At 43.4% G+C, this 18950-nt stretch overlaps 1 protein-coding gene across 2 annotated transcripts in view; it reads right to left on the bottom strand.

Annotated features, from left to right (window-relative positions):
* Positions 1-8820, bottom strand: part of CDK1 (cyclin dependent kinase 1) — a 47587-nt gene extending 38767 nt beyond the window's left edge. For both annotated transcript variants that reach the window (XM_084845361.1, XM_084845360.1), the window contains exons 1-4: positions 8701-8820; positions 6831-6888; positions 3683-3839; positions 93-216 (exon numbers count right to left, since the gene is read on the bottom strand). In XM_084845361.1, the coding sequence (XP_084701487.1) occupies positions 93-216; positions 3683-3839; positions 6831-6867 (318 nt within the window). In that variant the 5' untranslated portion in view covers positions 6868-6888; positions 8701-8820. The remainder of the gene's footprint in view (positions 1-92; positions 217-3682; positions 3840-6830; positions 6889-8700) is intronic.
* Between the last annotated feature and the right edge of the window lie 10130 nt (positions 8821-18950).

Genomic DNA, 18950 nt, shown 5'->3' with positions numbered 1-18950 from the left:
ATGTAGGGATTCTTTGGCTGACAAGTCAAGGTGGAAAAAGTTCCATGGAGAGGTCATTTCACAACTACTAATTTACAGTACTGCTTCCTTACCTTAACAAGCATACGATCTAAATACTGTCCAGATGGAATAGAATCCAGGTATTTCTTGAGATCCATAGACAGAAATTCAAAGATAAGGTAAAGCCTTGAATCTTGCATAAGCACATCCTGAAGACTGAAGAGATTTTTTTTTTTTTAAATGAAGGCAGCTCGAACATTAAGCATATAAACCAGGTTTGTTATACACAGCACTAAGGTCTCTTTATGTAACTGGACAAGCATTAAGCATCTCTGTTATCACTCACTATACTGAAACAATCTAAACCAGCCCTCACAACATGCCAAGCTAAGGGTTCTGTAGGTTAACTACATAAGCATGCTTCCCATGAAACGCATACCTTGTAGGATCCCTTAAACCTGTAGCTATGTCGTGATGGTGGTGATGGGTGGATGGGCATTGTAAGTTAGGGCAACACACACAGAGACCTAATGAAACAAGCTCAATATACTTAGGGTGCAATCCTATGCCTGTTTAGCCAGAAAAAAAGCCCTACAACTCATAGGACTTTTTTTCCTGTCTAAACAGGGTTGGATTGTGTCCTTCGTTACTAAAAAGTAAATTGATCAGGGGGATATAAATTTAATAAAGATGTTTATTTTTTTTTAATCAGCAATATGAAGCGTACTTTGAAATAACCCAATTTTAAATTGTATCTAGTATGTATGTGTATTAACATTTAAAATCTACACTTATCTCTCAAACCTGAATCCACAGGCCTCTTACCAGTTAAGCTGTCTGTCCTATGTACAAAAATGAACAAGAGGAAAATGTGTGGCTTGGACAAACATAAATATAACTCAATAGGCCTGGTATTGTATTTATTGTTGAAATTACAAACCTTTAGACACACAAACAAAAAGCATGGACATTTAGTGCCTACATCATGCAGAAACACCATTCTGCTTAGTACTCCCAGCCCTCGTTTCTGGGAAGTTCTGGCCCCTAAATCTTCCACTAAGTGATCTTGCTTAGTACCCTACCATGCGGGGGGCGGGGGGAGAAACAGAAATCCTTAATACTCCCTTAAGCAGATAAAAATTATGTACTGAAAAAGGCATATGTGCTGCATAACAAGAAGCTTTAGATGATGCTCCTGGGATACACAACAGCTCTACTGAGTTGCAAATAGATATTTGTTATAGCAACCAGTTAGCATACATGCTTATTCACAAAATGTCAGATTTACAGCATGCTTACCCAAAAGTCAGTCCCAATGTGTTCCATGGAACTTACTCCCAGGTAAGTGCAAATAGAATTGTAGCCTCAGAAAACTGGAAACTTAAGTGCCAAGTACTTAAGGGTCATCCCAGTGTCTTTGCATTCATGGGCCTGAATGCAGATGCCTAGAAACAGGTTCGACTTCTTACTGAGCAACTGAGTAAAATCCTGCCTGCACATTTTTCCTTCTCTCTAAAATAGGAGGACCAGAACCTTTCATTAAAGTGGGGGGGATTGCTGAAGATTCTGGGAAGGCGCCTAGAATATCATGGGAGGCAAGTACCACTATCTCACATACTATGGCTCTGGTCCCTTTTTGTGCAATAGTAGAGTTTGACATTTACCTGTTACTCAACAATGCCCTCCTTTTAAGAGGAAATCATTCTACACCCTTTCCAATTCTATGGACAGCATAACCCTATGGTCCCTGAGAGGGCATCCCAGGGCCCATAGGATGGTGCAGATTTTCCTCCCTGAGGCCATAGGCACAACCACGACCTCAGGGAAGGAAATCCAAATCTGGATTCCCCATCCCTCGCAGCTGCTGTGGAAAACTTTGCTGTGGCTTCCCTTCCAAGGTCGCAACAGAAAGCGTCACGAGGGAGAAAGACATTGGACGTGTAAAGGAGAGGCCATGAGTCTGTACTATCCACTCCCCTCTCCACCCACCAAGAGGTAGGTCAGCTAGATGGGCCAAGAGGCCCACCTAGCTAAAAATGTTAAAAAGAACAGGAGGCAAAGACTCCTCCATAGTTCCTCCCACTCTGCCTGCCAGGGCTTAGGATAGATGGAGGGGATTATGGACTGTGCTCTGAATGAATGCTCAGAACTGCAGTGGCCACACAGTAGGTATTCTAGTTACTCTAAGAATTACTTGATTACGTTTCCAACCACCAGCATGTACACAGACTCAACTTTCTAGTGGCACATCACTGAGTCCAGGATTCCTTCACTGCTAAGCAACAGTGAATTCAGAAGAGTTTTGAGTTAAAGGGGTATATTGTTCTCCACAACAGTTTTGGTTCCTGTAAGGCATTAAATGCAACCTAAATGTTTAGGTACAAGCACATTTTTAGGTCAGGCCTAAAGTGCAACACTCTGAAGTTTCTCACCATACCATTTTTCAAGCTTCTCCTGAGCTTCTACTTCAGTTTTCACTATTGGACCACCAGCAGGAATTAAGGTAGTTTAACAAAGAGATTCTGCCTGAAGAAACTCTTAAAAAGCATGGTGACTTCCAAGAAAGCTTTAGTCATTTATTAAAATTATGCTGCAATAACCAAAGATGAAAATAATGGGCATGATACTGCCAAAAATAAACACCAGCAGTCCCATTGATTTTAACAAATGATATTCAAGCATATGTTTAACTCTCCCATTGAAACATGACAACTTGAAAGTGCTTAAAACTGGACAGATTGTACCCAACATCTAGTAGTATTTTTTAGTAGCAATTGTGTTATTAGTACTGCACACCACTGTACATATTACATCTGTTAGGAAGAAAAATAAGCAAACTGGGATGTTGCCCCTACACATGCACCAGATTTGTCTGTGTACTCCAGGGATACCAACAAGACTATAAGTGGCAAAGAAGCATCCAGCCTACCTGAACAAGCGTGCATCATACAGATCATGAAACAGAACAAGTGCACCACAGCCCTAAACTTGTTTACTGGGACTTACTTCTGAGAACATTCAGCCAGACTTACTGTCAACCACATGTGCATAGGATCGCAACCTTATTAGTGGCATTTAACTTAAGGCCCTTTATTTTGGGGTTGCAAGGGACCAACTTTTATGTGTTTTAAGATCAACACCAATATTTTACATTGACTTATTTTGTAGTGCACAGGAGATTGACCCGGTTTTCACATGACAACCCAGGTGTTTGTTTTTTTAAAACCCTGGGTTGTTATTAACAAGTATGGTAGTTCATCCTGCTTAACTGCTCCCATTGTCAGCAGTAGCAGCTAAACAATCGAGGGATGCTCCATCCCTGGGTTGTTTGCCATGACAAGCAAACCAGGAACTCTGGCTTTAACTCTGGTTAAAACCTGGGTTCCGACTCTAGCTCGTTGAGAGAAACACATGCCAGAGTTCCTGATTCATACATCACAGGAAACAACCCAAGGTTCCTGGGTTGTTTAGCCACTACTTCTCACAGCAGGAACTATCAAGCAGCATTCACTAGCATGTTCGCTCATTCACAATAACTCAGAATTATTTTCAATTCTGGTTTTATTGTGATGTGTGAACTAGGCTATTCTCTTGCACTATTAGGGGGAATTTTGCATACTCATTGGATGCAAAGAAAACAGGGAAACCCATTTTCAATCAAAACCCTGCGTGATCTACATACCAGACTATATTGGGATGATGTAGCTCTTTTAATAAGGAAACCTCTCTGATAGCAGTGCTGGGAACACCTTCTTCATCGCTCTCTAATCGAATCTTCTTCATGGCAACCACTTGGCCTGTAGCTTTGTGTTTTCCTTTATACACAACACCGTAAGTTCCTAAAGGACAACAAGTCAGCTTAATGCAGTATAATCTAAGCACACAAAGCATGACTCCGTTATTTAAGACTGCGCTACTAATACGGATGCAAAATCCAGTGAAGAAAACTCATTTGATGATTTGGTATAACAAAGCTAGGAAGGACAGCAAGAATGCTACAACTTGAGCAAAAAGGATTCTTGGAGAACAAGAGTACATACGCAGCCCCAGGAACATTCCTGAGCACATTCCAAAAATTCACATGAAGCAGCTTAGGCAGACAGTAGGCCAGTTTGCACAACATAACAGCCCACTGTAGCTTAATTTACCTGGAAGGAACTGCAGCACGTGCCAGCTGCTGTTATTAATATTATTATATTTATTTATACCCCACCTTTTCCCCAGTACTGGGACACAAGGCGGCTTACAAACATTAAAACATATACAATTAAAACATAGGAAAATATATAAAACTTAAAATATAACTGAACAACAATACAATTAAAATTATATTAAAATATCAAAACAGCATTTTAAAACAGCATGTTAGCAGCTTATCCCCAGGTTCCAACTATGCCCTAAAGGCCTGCAGGAATAAGAATGTTTTAGCCTGCCTCCGGAAACACATCAAGGGGGGAGCCATCCTAGCCTCCCTGGGAAGGGCGTTCTGGTTGCCGTGGCTTGTCGTGGTTTATTTGGATGGCATGGCAAGCCACAGAATGCCCCTGGCCGGAACTTGCATCTTCATAATAGCTAACAGCACACACCATGGAGCCCCGATGGTTAATTAACCGACGGTACGCTGTTGTGTCATCTGAACCAAGTCACTAAGCATGACTATAATCTTGAGGAACATTATCTAATTTAGTTGGGTATGCAAAAAATGTCTTTTGTCCTCCTTGATGTTTTGTGCACAGCAAAGCCACAGACAGGAGAATGAGGATTGGCTGAAGCATAATAGTTCATACTGAGTTTACAGGACCAGTTACTGATGTCCTCTGCTAAAGTCACCAGCTATGAAGATTTATGTTCCCCCTCCCCAAAAGTAACTTCCTCTTGCCTCACCTCCTCCCTCAGATCCAGAATTATGGCGGAAGAACATCCCTTAATAGACTCACAAGGTCCAGGTCAGGTGACTGAGACCTAGTTCCCACTGAGGTTGTAAACCTGTGTACCACTTCAGTCATATGAGCCCGTACTGGTAGTCTGAATGTTCTTCCACATAAGAATTCCTTGAACATCGAAATCTAGATGTCAGGGAGAAGAGTAAGAACTGTGTTCTATCTTCTTCATACACAAATACTAAAAATGTGACAAATGCTACTGCTGTAGCATTAAAGAGGATTGAAGGTCAAGATTCCATTAAGCAAGGCTACCACATAGGTTTACAATTGGAATTATGGCTTTGTAGATGAGAGGTCCAGTCTCTGGACATAGTACGAAGTCTCTCATCAATCCGAAGGTGAAAGCATGTTACCTCAGAAAAGACATATTCACCAATGTAACATGAATGCGAGGAAGACAGAATTGGCAGGTGGGGAGAGTGCTTAATCCTTCCCACATTTGCTGGTTCTCTCCTGCAAATGTGTCTCCCTACAAGGCCATTTCCTCCCAGTTAAGCATCTTTCCATTCCTTACTTCCATTTGAAGACAGTTCGGTAACTGAGCTAGTGCAGAACTCATCGGCTAGGTTGTTGGATGGGACAAGGCAATGCGAAAATATACATGCAGTCCTGGCTTGCCTGCGCTGGTTGCCAATGTGTTTCCAGGCCAAATTCAAAGGGCTGATTTTAACCTATAAAGCCCTACATGGCTCAGGACCCCCAATATCTCAAGGACTGTCTCTCCCTGTATGAACCTACCTAGTCCATGAGGTCAGCTTCAGAGAAGGTCCCCTCTGAGAGAAGCTCCTGGGGACATCAGTTCAGAACCAGGCCTTTTCTGTGACAGCCCCATTTTTATGGAACCCTCTCCCGAAGGAAACTCATCTGGCACCAACAGTGTCATCTTTTTGGCGCTAGGCAAAGACAGCCTTATTTTCCCAGGCATTTGGACATTAGTTATGGCCCAGTTGTTGAGGGTTGCTTTCTGATGTGCATTCTGGGCTGTGAGTGGGGAGTTTTTGTGTTTTGTGGATGAACACTTTTCATAGTGTATTTTTTTTAGATTACGTTTTTATGGTATTTATTTTTATTTGTATTGTGTTGATTACGGTTTATATTGATTGGGGGGGGGTTCCCCCATTATATTAGTCATGGATGTCTGTATTGTACATAAGTCACCTCAATACTGATTTTTGCGGTGGGAAGCGAGGCATACATTTAATAAATCTTCATCATCCAAGAGTTCAACTGAGAAACTGAAGAGATACTGGCCTGGATCAAATATAGTGATGACTGTCCAATCAGCCAGTTTATCAGACTGAGAAGAAGCTGTGTGCTTACACACTTCCTCCATGCTTCTCCCTTTCGATAAAGCTTTCCTGGTTCCTTAAACCAGTTTCCCATGATATATAAACCAAGAAACTGTGGTTTTAGGGCCCCTATAAATCAGATCTTCCCTGGGCTGATATCCTGGTTTGTAGGTTATCCTTAAACCACAGTTAACTCCTGTGTTAAACCATAGTTTATCAGACTGGGATCATTCATTTGAACCAGGCCACTGTGTTGCTGATTGGAAGTCCCAAAACCTTTTTATTTTAGAAAGAATAGCTGAAAGAAATATGAATTGAGGGCTCTAACCCCATGCCCCTTCACTGTAGCCCTGATACAACAAAACAGCCCCACCCCAAAGCTGCTATTAGCAGTGGAGAAGAAAATATACAGGCTTGAGTCAAGTCATTAATTTTCCCCCTCCACAACTAATGATGGCAGGGGGAGGGGGCGTCCTACATCATATGCTATTTGACCCTGAGCTCCATCTAAATCTATGACACTTACTTCCAAGTAAGTAGATTTAGGCTGGGGATGCAAGGCAGGCCTAGACTATGTGACCGACCATCGATTACTTACCTTCACCAATCTTTTCTATTTTTGTGTAGTCGTCCATTATTCCTTGATATGATTAGACCTGAAACAGAACAAGGCGAGTAGGCATTTGTAATGACAGATGCGTACTGAATATAAAATTGCATCCTTCCGTTCGGTTTTCAAAAGCCACTTGGGAATGTTTTGAACTGGTATGTATTTCTTTATTTCCTGCACAAATTGTAACTCAGCCAGCTGTAATTAAGTTAAGAGGAAAGGTACTTTGTTCTATTACTGCCTTGATGTTAAGGAAGGTAACAAGAGATCACTTGTTCCTTTTAGTCTCAGCTAATTTCACCTATAGCAGTTCAAACCTGGGTTGAAAAAAGCTAAGGATTCATTTAAAAAAGACAAATAAAAGGTATTGTCATTGCATATCTATACTCGTATTGAGATCAAGGAGTTATTTTTCCTTTAGTTAGAGGAAGCAGTAGGAGGGGTTTATTTCAGGAATCCTGGTTAGCACCACTGAGAAATAAGGCAGTCAAATTTGAAGTTACACACATGCTATTATTTCCACCAAAGACCTGAATGCCACTGATGACAGTGGGCTATCTAAACATTTTGGCATAGTCACCCATTATCATGGCCACCTTGTCTATTAGATGTGTAGAGGCAGGACAATACTGAGCCCGCATATTCACATTCCTGTGCTCCAGTTAGGTACACTGAGCACATGTAGAAGTAGGGCTGTGTGGCACCTCCACTATCAAATATTCTCCCTGTTCCCACAAACCTACTGGTACAGATGTTTCTTGGGAGTTCCATATGGCACCCCATACCTGCACTGTCATCTTGAAATAGGTTATTACATGTCCATATAGGAAGTGCATGATCACATAAGTAATGTTTAATTGCACAATTTTTATTCATATATGTTAGCCATCCCACTGTTTTGAGTTGTGTTCAGCCTAGGAAAGAGAGGGCATATAAGAATGGAGGTTTGTAAGTTATTGTAATTACTGCCTTTCCTTGCCCAAATTTAGAGTGACACCTGCTTAAATATATTCCAGAAACCATCACTTTTCAGGCCTCTCATACAACCAAGTTTTGCCAACTGAAGCAGCACTAATGATGAAGACCAAAACTCTGATCACAAGGATTCAGTGATCCTTGTGGATACAACTGATCACAAAGATTCAGTGTATGCACTGTCTGCTGGTACATATAATGGGCCACATTTTGAGGCCAAGAGAGCCACGTGTACACTTACAGAGGCCAAGGAAAAACAGGATTAGGTGCGTATATAGGTAAGAGAAAAAGAACAGATCTCTCAACAGTTTCTTTCACATACACAGTTTTTACCCCCTAAACCCAGGTTAAATTTACAGCTTGGTGTTGGAGGGTGAGAATTCCATCACCTCTCCTCCTTCCTCTTCTCGGAAATCCTATCCGGCTAACCACTCAGCCCTACCCACTATCGCTCAAAAGCAGCCCCGCGTAAGTACGCGGACGATTACAGCCTTACGAATGAAAACTAACGTCCCACGCGCGCGTCACCCCCTCCCCCCGGAAGTGGATAAAAGCAAATAAAACCCCGACGGCAGTTTTGGGGATATAGAGCCGCAACTGCTTTTCTCCCAAAAAATACGTTCTGCGGGTCACCCACGATTTGGAAGATAAATCACGGAATACGCAGCTGCGCTATATAGAGATAGAGATATATTTAAGCGGCGTTTAACAGGAGCCCCCCCATTATATGAATTCGCGCGCGCCCCACATGCGCCCCGCCAGGGCTCCCCAGGAAGTCCTGCCCCCCGCTCCCCAACCCACAGCCGCCAACTGCCCCTCACGCCAGCCTACACACGACCACGACCGCGCCTGCCTGCCTGCCTGCCTGCCTGCTGCCCCTTACCCACGCAGCCTCGGCCTGGGCCGACCACACTGCTCTAGCCGTTCCTCTCGCTTCCCCAGCAAACCAAGCGCCCAGCTTGGGAAGACCGAGCGAGCAGACGCCGCTCCCAGCGCCTGCCGTGAGAGGCCGAACGGAGACGGATTCAAATTAACCGCGCTAAGCCGCCCCCGACGCACCAATGGCGCCGCGCCGCTGCTTTCAAAACGGCCAATCAGCGCGCGTCAGCGGGCCGGCGCCAAAGCTCGGCGGAAGAGCGGCCGGGCTGGCCTGGAGTGGTCGGGCGCAGCAACCTGAATAGAAGCTTCTTTAAATCGTACTCTGCGCGTCTTCTTCAGCTGTAGCGCTTGGCCGGGTTGTTTTCTCTCCTTGCTTTTCTCCTCTGCCAGGGAATTCAAACGGGGACGGGTGTTAATAAATCCAAATCGTTCAATATGGCGCAGCTTTGCAAAGGCTTTGGATGTCTGTTTTTTCGGTTTGCTTTACGAGTTTTTCCGTTTTACTCTTCCGAGGCTGAAGAGTTTTTCTAAATTATCTATTTTCATACTTCCCAGAAAGTGTTCCTACTGTTCAGAATTCTCTCCCCGCTGCACTTCCTTTATTTGCTTACTGCATTTCTATCTCACTTTTTCAGATGGTTATTGTTTCCCAAAGCGACCTGAACCAGATTTCCCGTCCTGTGCCTTTACCAGCTACACGATAGGCATAAATGCACCGGTGAAGTTTTCACCTCTTGGAAACGCAGTGATGAGAAAGTGTCACCTGTTGAATTTACTGCATGTTGTGTAGCTATTAAAAGGTACCAGCCCTGCCAGAAGAAAAGGTGGCAATTCTATTTTCTATATGGCAAACTTACAATATCTGTCTTCTCACCAGATGCCCCTATTTGAATGTATATATTGCTGTCAGTCTAACAACTAAAGTGTGGCTAGTTTTTAAGGAAAACAGGCCCAAATGCTGTTTTAAAATGCAGTCTACAGGCTTTTGAGTTATGAAGAGGTCTTTTGAGAAAGGGAAATGATTAAGACAAGAGAGGCTTCTGTGCCAAGCAGCCTGCCAAGTGCTGTGCCTGGCATATTTTCTTAACAGACTTCCTTCAGCCTTAAAATAGAAACAGGAAGTAGGAAGAGGAGGCATTTATACACAGGTCATGCTATGATGTAATGCAAAGGCATCCTGGGACACTGCAATACCTGAAAACTGTGTTCCTGATTGGAAATACCCAAAGCATGTACTGTAGGACCTGCAACAAAACATTGCAGTGTGGAGTGCTGCTGTTCAGGATCCAGGCGCTGCATTCCATTTCTCTTTTCTTCCTTTCCTCCTCTCACCCCCAAAAGGCAGCATTCTGTGGCCACTGACCATGTTTAGTCCTTACTGACTAGTTTTTGGTCCCCCATCACAAAGGATTTTTTTTTGGTAAAGCTATTTTTGTTCTGCAAACTTTGAGGTTTTTACAAGCCTGCTGATATGCCACTCTGGTGTGCTGCTCATGCAGTTTTGGCTACATAGGCAATGGCATTTACAACGTTAGGGTGAAATCCTATGGGTTGCACCCTCGGGTAAACCTCCCAAACTTGGAAGCTTGCTGGTTTCCTATGCGGGGCAGGAGGAGCAGCAGAGATCTTCACCTCCTTGCCTCCCACCCTGCATTTTTCACTAGGAGGGCTTTTTTGTCCATCTAGCTGGGGCATATCAGAGCAGGAGGGAAAGAGACTGGAGAGGCCTCAGGATAACTCATACCCTGGCCTCTCCAGTCTCCTCCCCACCCACTAAAATACCCCCTTCTCTGAGGTCAGGTTCCCGACCTCAGAGCAGCTGGAGCAGTTCTTTCCACACCAGCTGTGAAGCAGAGGGGGGATCTGAAATCCAATTCCCTGCTCTGAGGTCAGAGCACTGTCTCCAACATCAGATGAGGGAATCAAAAATATCCTGTGGCCCCTCAGGTGCTGTGTAGGGGCCATAGTGTTGCTCCCTTAATATTGGAGATAGAAGGAATGATGGATTATGACATGAGTACACCTCTCCATAGCTCTTTGGAATACACAGATTCTATGGAAAGCTAAGAAAAGGGGTGGGTGGCAAATTATAGTAGTCATATCTGCAAAGCTAGAGGCTGATACTGAAGTGTACACTGATTTACACTTAGTACCACCCTGTACATCCAGTTGAATCAAATGGTAAAACTTTTCCCCGACTGCACCACTTCAAGATTTTATATTTGAATACTTCCCCATAGATAAAACTCCCTGGAAACAGACAAATGGGCTGTCAGAAAGAAGGGTAGACTAAACTCCCTGACTTGCTAGTTTTGTACATGTAGGGAGTTGTGGGTTTTAAAGGGGGGAGTATGCAGATATGCAACCTTTCACCAATAGCCTGAAGTGGTACAGCCTAGGAAAAGCACTGTCTTGACTCTCCTAAATCAGCCTTCCCCAGTGTTGTGTCCTCCAGATGGCCATTGGCCATGTTGCCTGAGGATGATGGGAATTGTAGTCCAACATATTTGGAGGGCATCAGGTTGAGAAAGGCTGTCCTAAATGTATCAATCATGCAGATATTTAAGCATGCAAGGAATCATGGAGCACAGAGTTTCTTGGATTTTACAATTTCAGATTGCTGGTGAAGAGTTCCATGTTTTACAAAAATTCCTTTGTATGCAACAACCTTGTATTTCTGGGAGAAAACTGGTCTAGAACCCTCTCCCTGATATTCTGGCTTTCAACTGGCAGGGAATTTGATATAAGGGAAACAGTGCCAGCTCCAGTTTTTGGAGGGTCCTTGAGCAAGGCACCCTCAATGCCCCCCTCCCTCAGTAAGTCTACCTTCTTACCACCATTATCACCAGCTGCTATTTCTCCTCATCATCACTGCTGCTACCACTTGCTTGCTTGACAGGCAGAGAGCCAGTGAGCAAGCAGCTGGTGGCATCTTCTGCTGGTCCTCATTATGATCATTATGTGGGCCAGAGTGAGAGGCAGGTGAATAAGCAGGTTGCAATGGTGAAGAGGAGGAGCAACTACAGAGGTCTATTGTCACTGGGCCCCTCCTGGGGTATGGCCCCTTGGCAGGTGCCCAGGCATGCCTACTGTGGAGGAACTTTCAAACATGTAGTCTTACTTCATTCATCCCAGTGAGATGATACAATCCTAGGTGCTGTGACTACTCAATTCATGTGCATGTGTAGTTCAATCCCCAATTCAGAGACAATGGAAGCCAAATGGGGTGTTACCTATTTGGAGTCATGTCCCTTCAGAATGTAATCCCATCTTCCTAAATTGTGTGTTTGGGAGAAGGGGGAGGGGTTCCAGTCTTCTCTTGGGTCACCAGAGGTATACTGCCTCCAAACATGGTCATTCCCATTTTAGCTCACAATGTTAACAGTATCCTCTGGGAATTTGTCTAATCATTGGTGGCCATTACCTCACATGAACATCGCATGGTGAGCAGATTTCCTCCACCCACATTCCAAAATAACACCTGCAATTAATGTTCTTATTCCTTACAAGGAATGAATACCTTTGATGCCCACAAGTGGCAGGAACCAAGATTTATATTAGCTCACTCTTCTGTTTGAGAACAGACTTAGCTTTAAACACCAGAAAACACTCTGACAAGGGTGATGGAGGCCTACAGTACAACTGCAGGGCTGTAATTTAGCAAAATGATGAGATATGTGTGATTTTTCCTTTACATTCCCCTCCCCCTTCTGCAGTTCAGATGTTAGGTCTGCTGCAACTGACAGCTAACATCTGCCAATTTTACTCCACCAGTCCCCTTTACAGATGGCATGTAATGAAGTATGTAATGAAGTATGAAGTATGTAATGTAATGCATCCATTTCACATGGATGCATGTGAAAAGGTTCTGCTCTTTGAAATCAAGGTCAAGTCCCAAGGCTTATAAACTTTCATGCCAAACTTGTATGCTACACTCTTGAATATGGATGTGTAGCACACCATGCAAGCAGTTACAACAGAGAAGTGCAAACAGGTAAAATTATGAGTGGCTTGACATAAGGAGGATTAGACTTTGACTTGGTTTTTTGGCCTATGAGGAAGTGCATGGGAGGAAATTACTTTCCTCCTCCTGCGTTGAAAACCAATATGGCTGTATGACAGAGCAACCAGAAGGCCACTTGAACATGTGTATGACATATCCAATTCACTACACAAGTAGAGCTGATTTTGGGTCATGTGTATTCTCCCTCATCCACTTCTCCAGCAAGTCTTAATTATGTTGCTGGGGAGATGGACCACACTTCTTCTCTGAGTCCATCATCTGTCCCTACTTATTTATCACATTTGCACCACGTAGTTTCTCCAAGAAGTTTACTGCAGCATAAATGGGGTTCCACATTTTGTCCTCACAACAATCCTGTCAGGTATATCATGCTGAGAGATAATGACTTGTCCAAGGCCACCCAATGAGCTTCATGGCTAAGCAGCTACAGTACTTGTGTCCATTCTCCCTGGTCCAAGTCCACTATGCCACACTGGTTTTCCCTCTTGTCCAACATCTGCCTCTCTATTGGGCACCCCTTGCTAAGCCCCAGCTGCTACCTGTTTCCTTAGAACAGCAGCCCTGCTAGAAAAGTAAAGGTTCCTGCTCTACACATCATTGAGAACTTGCACGGTCATTTTCTTGGGAATGTGCATTAATATTCTCAGCTGAAAAATTTTGCTGAGCTGCAATATATTATTTGTATACTTTATTTGCTGTTCATTTTATTATTTCCAGTTGAGATAACATTTACATATGGAGCAGTTTAAAATATTTACACCTACATTATTGATAAACCTGAATTAACATAAATGTTATTTTAAGGCAGCATCAAAGCAATCACCTAAATCATAGCTGGTTGGATTTCTTTATTATAGAAGAAAAAAATGGATAAAAGATAATATGGGCGGCTATCTGACAGATGCCCATTAGAGGGCAGAGTAGACAAATGGATAAAGATATCATTTATATGCATGAAAGAAACTGTAATTACAGAGAGGCATTAGCTATACATGGGTTTTGTTTTAGAAAGGCACTGTCAGCTTGAAAGCCTTGTGGGAAATGTGTTTGTCTAGAGGCATGGTTCTCACTTTGGGTACAAGAGGTCCTGAGTGCAAATCTCAGACAAGACAAGCAACCCAAGAGAAAAGGGCAGTAGTCTCCTTGCCCCCGCTCCAAGAAAACTGGGAACTGTAATTTTGAAGGAATGTTGAGCATTCTTGGCAATTTGTGAGGACTTTACAGAACTACAGTACTTAGGATTCCTTGGTTTGGAAGCCAACCATGTTTGGAACTGGCTCAAATTTGTCATGTAGACATGCTTCTTTATCTTGGTTTCTCTAGGCCAGACATATCCAGGTCCTTCTGCCTTTTCTGATAGGATTTGTTTTCTGGTCTCTTGTTGGATGGTATGTGTTCCTCAGAAGGGCTACACTGCTGTAGCATGTAGACATGTTCCTAAACTGACCACCACCACCATCCCATCACAGTGTAAGCCTTGCATCAATGGATAACAATCCACCAGTTACCCTAACAAGTATATTTTATTTTCTGACCAGTAGGCAGCTGCAGAAGTCAATGCAGTCTTGTCTTTAATATGCATATTATATTCCCCTGCAGCAATGGCATCTCTGTAGACAAAACAGAAAGTATATTCTGTTCTCTACATAATGATGAGGCCAAACAAAGTTGATTCATTTGAGAATATGAATTAGGTTGATTTAAAGAGATTGTGTGTTCATTATACATGATACAGCAGAAGACAAACAATTTTTGATAGGGTTGTCAACTAATTGGAACAGGGTGGGGTGGGGGAGCCCTGGCCAAGGATTCTTTATCTTTGATAAAGATAAGTTGCAAATTAAGCAACTTAATTTGCTTTCAAGACAGTTGCCAGAAAAATGATCTCCCCCAAATCATTGAACTCTCCACCCACCTCACCCCAAACCACTGGGTTTTGACTCCAGACCAGCCCCAAACAACTGGAGTTTTGGAACCAGAGACTCTGAAACCATCCTTGTACCTGATTTTTTAAAAAATTCAAAGTGTTGGGAACTGTAATTGCTGGAACCTTAAAAAAAATTAATGTTAAGAGGAAAAATATGCAGGAGTTACTGAGCCATAATGAGGAAAAACATATAATAATGGGGAGGGGAAAACTCATAACTGTATTGTCATTACTGTGTTGCTTGATAGATCAGTTCCCCCCCCCATCCCCCGCTCTGGTATGAGCACTACAAAACACTGAACAATAGATAATTTAACTGTCGTTCCAATCCAAGAACAAACCTCTGTCAGAGTATTAGCATAGTTCGCAACTAATCTTTAACCTCCTTTGAACTGCACAAGGGTTGGATGGCCACTAACATTGGCTCCGCCCACTGACTTAGTCCAGGCCAATGCTGGATTTAGGGCAGGAGTGAACAACTTGTGGCCCAGGGGGCGCATGCAGACCCCTAGGCCTGAACTGCAGCCCTGAAGGTGCCCTGACCCCTCCCTGCTGCCACATTTCTGCAGTGATTGTTCCGATGAATCTGGTTATTCATGGGAAGGAGGCTGAGGGAGCAATCTTATGGCCGTTAGTCAGCGGCTAGACAGCCATAGGATATGTGGGTTTCCAGGACCCGAACTTGGAGCCTGCGCTCCAAGGTCAGTTCCCGAAGAACTGACCTCCCCCCCACTTCCACGCTGCCTTGCAGGCAGTGCAGAACGGCACCAAGCTCTGTGCTCAGAAGAGGAGTGTGGAGCGGCCAAAACAGGACATCCCAGGGGGCATTCCGGGGCTGGGAAGGCAGAAATGCCAGTACGACACATGCTATGTGTCGTCCTGCAGCCTCCTTGCCCGCTCCACCTTTCCATGGCTAGACAGCTGAAATTGGCTGTCTAGCTGCAAATGCAAGGCAGGAGAAGCATGGAGGGAATGATCCCCTCCGTGCTTCTCCTGCCCTACATTGGATAGGTGGTCGCCTATTGAGTCTGGAGGCAGCTGCCTATCCCCATAGGATTGCGCCCTGAGAGGCATAAGAAGGAGAGCCTCTGGGATGGGGAGCAATGCTGCGGGCCTATAGGTGCATCTGGACCAGCAGTTAGAGAGAATAGTTCCTAACCTAACACAGTTAACTTATTAGAAATTATGGTGGAACAGTTCCAGGTATCACATAACTCTGCTTTTTATGTATTGTGCTTCATTTTGACAGGTTTCCAAGTAATACTGGGAGACAGAGTGGGAGGGAAAGAGAAGGAAGGAAGATTTCCTGTAAAGGGTTGAAAAGTAAACCAAGAGAAAAGGATGGAAGCTGGCCAAACAAAATGACTTTAAACAAACTATTTGTATCATTTGTAGTCTATTATAATTACATAATTAATTATAATTCTTAAAACAGAGCAAAACGCTTTTTTCTACTTTTTAAAGATTATAACATTACATCATGTAACTCATACCTACTTGCTGTGGGTGGTTAGTTACCTGGACACCTGTACCTGTTTAGACAGATACACTGTGGTGTGGCATAACTATATGCTGACACTGCCTAATGACAGCAACACCATGCTTAATCCTGCAGGCGCTATCCTAAGATGGAGATGTTACTTGGCGAATTCAGTACATGAATAGGTCATTGTCAGAGCTGTGTGTATACTGCGCTAATAAAAACCATAGAAAGCCTCCACCAAGGTAACACAAGTTCTGTACCAAGAAAAGCTGGATTTTCCGATGTGTATAAATTATGAAATCCCAGAAATTGCATATGAAGGCCTGGCGTGCTATGGTCCATGGGGTCACGAAGAGTCGGACACGACTGAACGACTGAACAACAACAACACATTTCCCATATTTTTATATCTGTTCATCTATTTGTCAGTCAATAGACATAACAACATCTATGTGCATAGCATTTTACAACAAACACGTAAGGCAGGACCCTACTCCAAGGGGCATGCAATCTAAAAAAGGCACAAAGAAACAACAGAGGAAGTGGGGAATGGAGGCAGGGGTAATCAAGGGAAGAATGTGCAATTATTTCAGTTACACATGCTTTGGCTTAGTTACAATGGAGTGTTGTAGGGGGATGTTCCAAAGGCTTCCTGGAGAATCTGTACGCCTCCCTGAGATCTTAATGATATAAGGTGGGATATAAATGTTTTAAAATAAATAAATAAATAAAAAAGAAAGAAAGAAAGAAAGAAAGAAAGAAAGAAAGAAAGAAAGAAAGATAATTGCTTCCTGGAGAAGGTGAATATTGGCAAAGGGAGGGGGGCAAAAATTCCAGCATATTGTAGCTTAAAGCTCTTACTGCCATTAAGTAAACTTTAGGAGAGACATTTCAATCTTTTAGAAGAGGGGGGGGACACTGCACAAAAGCCAGGAAATCACCAAACGATCAGTGGTCAGGGGAAAGGGCATAGAGCCACAGCAATGGGGCAAAGCCATCTGGGAAACATTAGAGGGCCAGTTTGGCCTCCAGATCTGAGGTTCTGCACCCCTGGCCTTAGCCCCAGCTCTTGCAGCTCCCTTGAAACCTTAGCCCAACTCATTAAAATCTGGACTCAACGCACATGCTTACAGCCTGGCTTTCCATGCGTAGCAGCCCTCAGCTCAGTCCATGAGTGGAGCTTTGGAGCCATTTCCCCCACCTTTCAAACCCTATGCATGGATGGGTACTTTATCCGTTTGGCTCTATGCTTTTGCTTGTTTGATATGTCTAGGACTGTTCATCTTATATGAACTAATTGAATCAATGGTAGCATTTTATTAGTGCCTACTCATTATTATTGCAAGACGTTCATTCCCCATGATTGATCATTTGTACATTTTGATTCCTGAGCAGTAAAACCAAGCTCCCTGTTTAAATATATGTGTGTGTATGTGTGTGATTGGGACAAAGCTGCCTAGACATGGTGTGACCAATGTCAAAAGTTCCCTCTGACACATGTGTTGCTGAGCATGTGTATAGGCATATGTGTGTTCAGAGAGGACACTCACTGACACTATCTGGGATCACTGGTTGTTGTGGGTGGCCAGTTAAGCATGTATTAGAGCTGCAGGCTCAGTGACTGGGTAGAGGTCTCAATGGTCTTCTATTTCCTCCCATTCATAAAATGGCTTCTTTTCAAAGCCGAGCCTCTCATTAAGATATTGGGTTAAGTTCAAGCAATCCCGCGCATTCCTGTTGTGTGTCCATACAACTGCCAGCTCTGAAAGATGGCCACACACCTGACTGCTTTCATCTCCACCCGCTTTTGTGCTCTCTCATACACAAAGAACAGAGATAACAACCTGCAAGTCAAAACGGTGTATACATTTTAAAGGGATAGGTTGAATCAGCTTGGCCCCTCAGGGATTGTTTCTTCTTTGCGCAAGCAACAATGAGGCAACACAGCAGCTAGGAAACATTCACATAGCGCCCATGTTTTTAAATGCAACATTTTGCAAACAGCAACAGTTTCCCTAGTCTTCCTGCAGCTGTCTTTGCCTCTGCTGTGGGGCTAAACAGCGAACCTCTGAGGTAACTATCCTTAAAATATGCATAGTTGCAACAGTGGACAAAGAGCAGATGTTATCACTGCAACATCATGTACAAAGCAAGTGGGCCACATCTGTCCTATTCTGCTGAATGACACAGTAACCTTGGGCTAGGCTGTTACCGCACATCGGGCACATGCATTCACACTGATGTAGATGGAGCTATATACGCCTGCAAAGTTCATAGGTGAGCAGGTTTGCCAACTCTTTTACTGTTCCTGCTCGTAAAACAGCAGTTCAACATGCAGACATTTAGTAGATAAAGCTTTTATTTATTTAAACTACTTATATCCCGCTCGATATCATAAGATCTCTAAGTGGTTTACTTTTTAAAAAATACATAAAATGCAATATAAAAACCAATGTAACAATAATATATACATTAAAAATATTACAAAAACAGTAAAGCTTTACAAAAACAATAAAACAGAGCAGTGCGATTAATGTCAGGGAAAGCCTGAGTAAACAGGTGTGTCTTCAAGAGGCATCTAAAGTTCACTACAGTTTCCGCCTCTCAGACCATGCGTGGGGGAGCCATTCCTGAGAAGGCCCACTTGTGTGCTGTTACATGACAACACATGGTTGATGGTGGGACAACCAACAAGGCTTCCTCAGAGGATCTCAAGTGCCAATTTGGTGTATATAGGGGAAGATGGTTGACTAGGTATCCTGGCCCCAAGTTGTATGGAAGAGAGAAATTGATTGGAAAAGCTTGGACAGTTACTTTTCT

The sequence above is a fragment of the Heloderma suspectum genome, chromosome 3 (assembly GCF_057233095.1).
Source record: "Heloderma suspectum isolate Gila_16-S chromosome 3, 16-S_ref, whole genome shotgun sequence".
NCBI classification, from domain to species: domain Eukaryota; kingdom Metazoa; phylum Chordata; class Lepidosauria; order Squamata; family Helodermatidae; genus Heloderma; species Heloderma suspectum.
The sequence above is the reverse complement of the archived record's forward strand: the minus strand, read 5'-3'. Positions and strand labels throughout refer to the sequence as shown.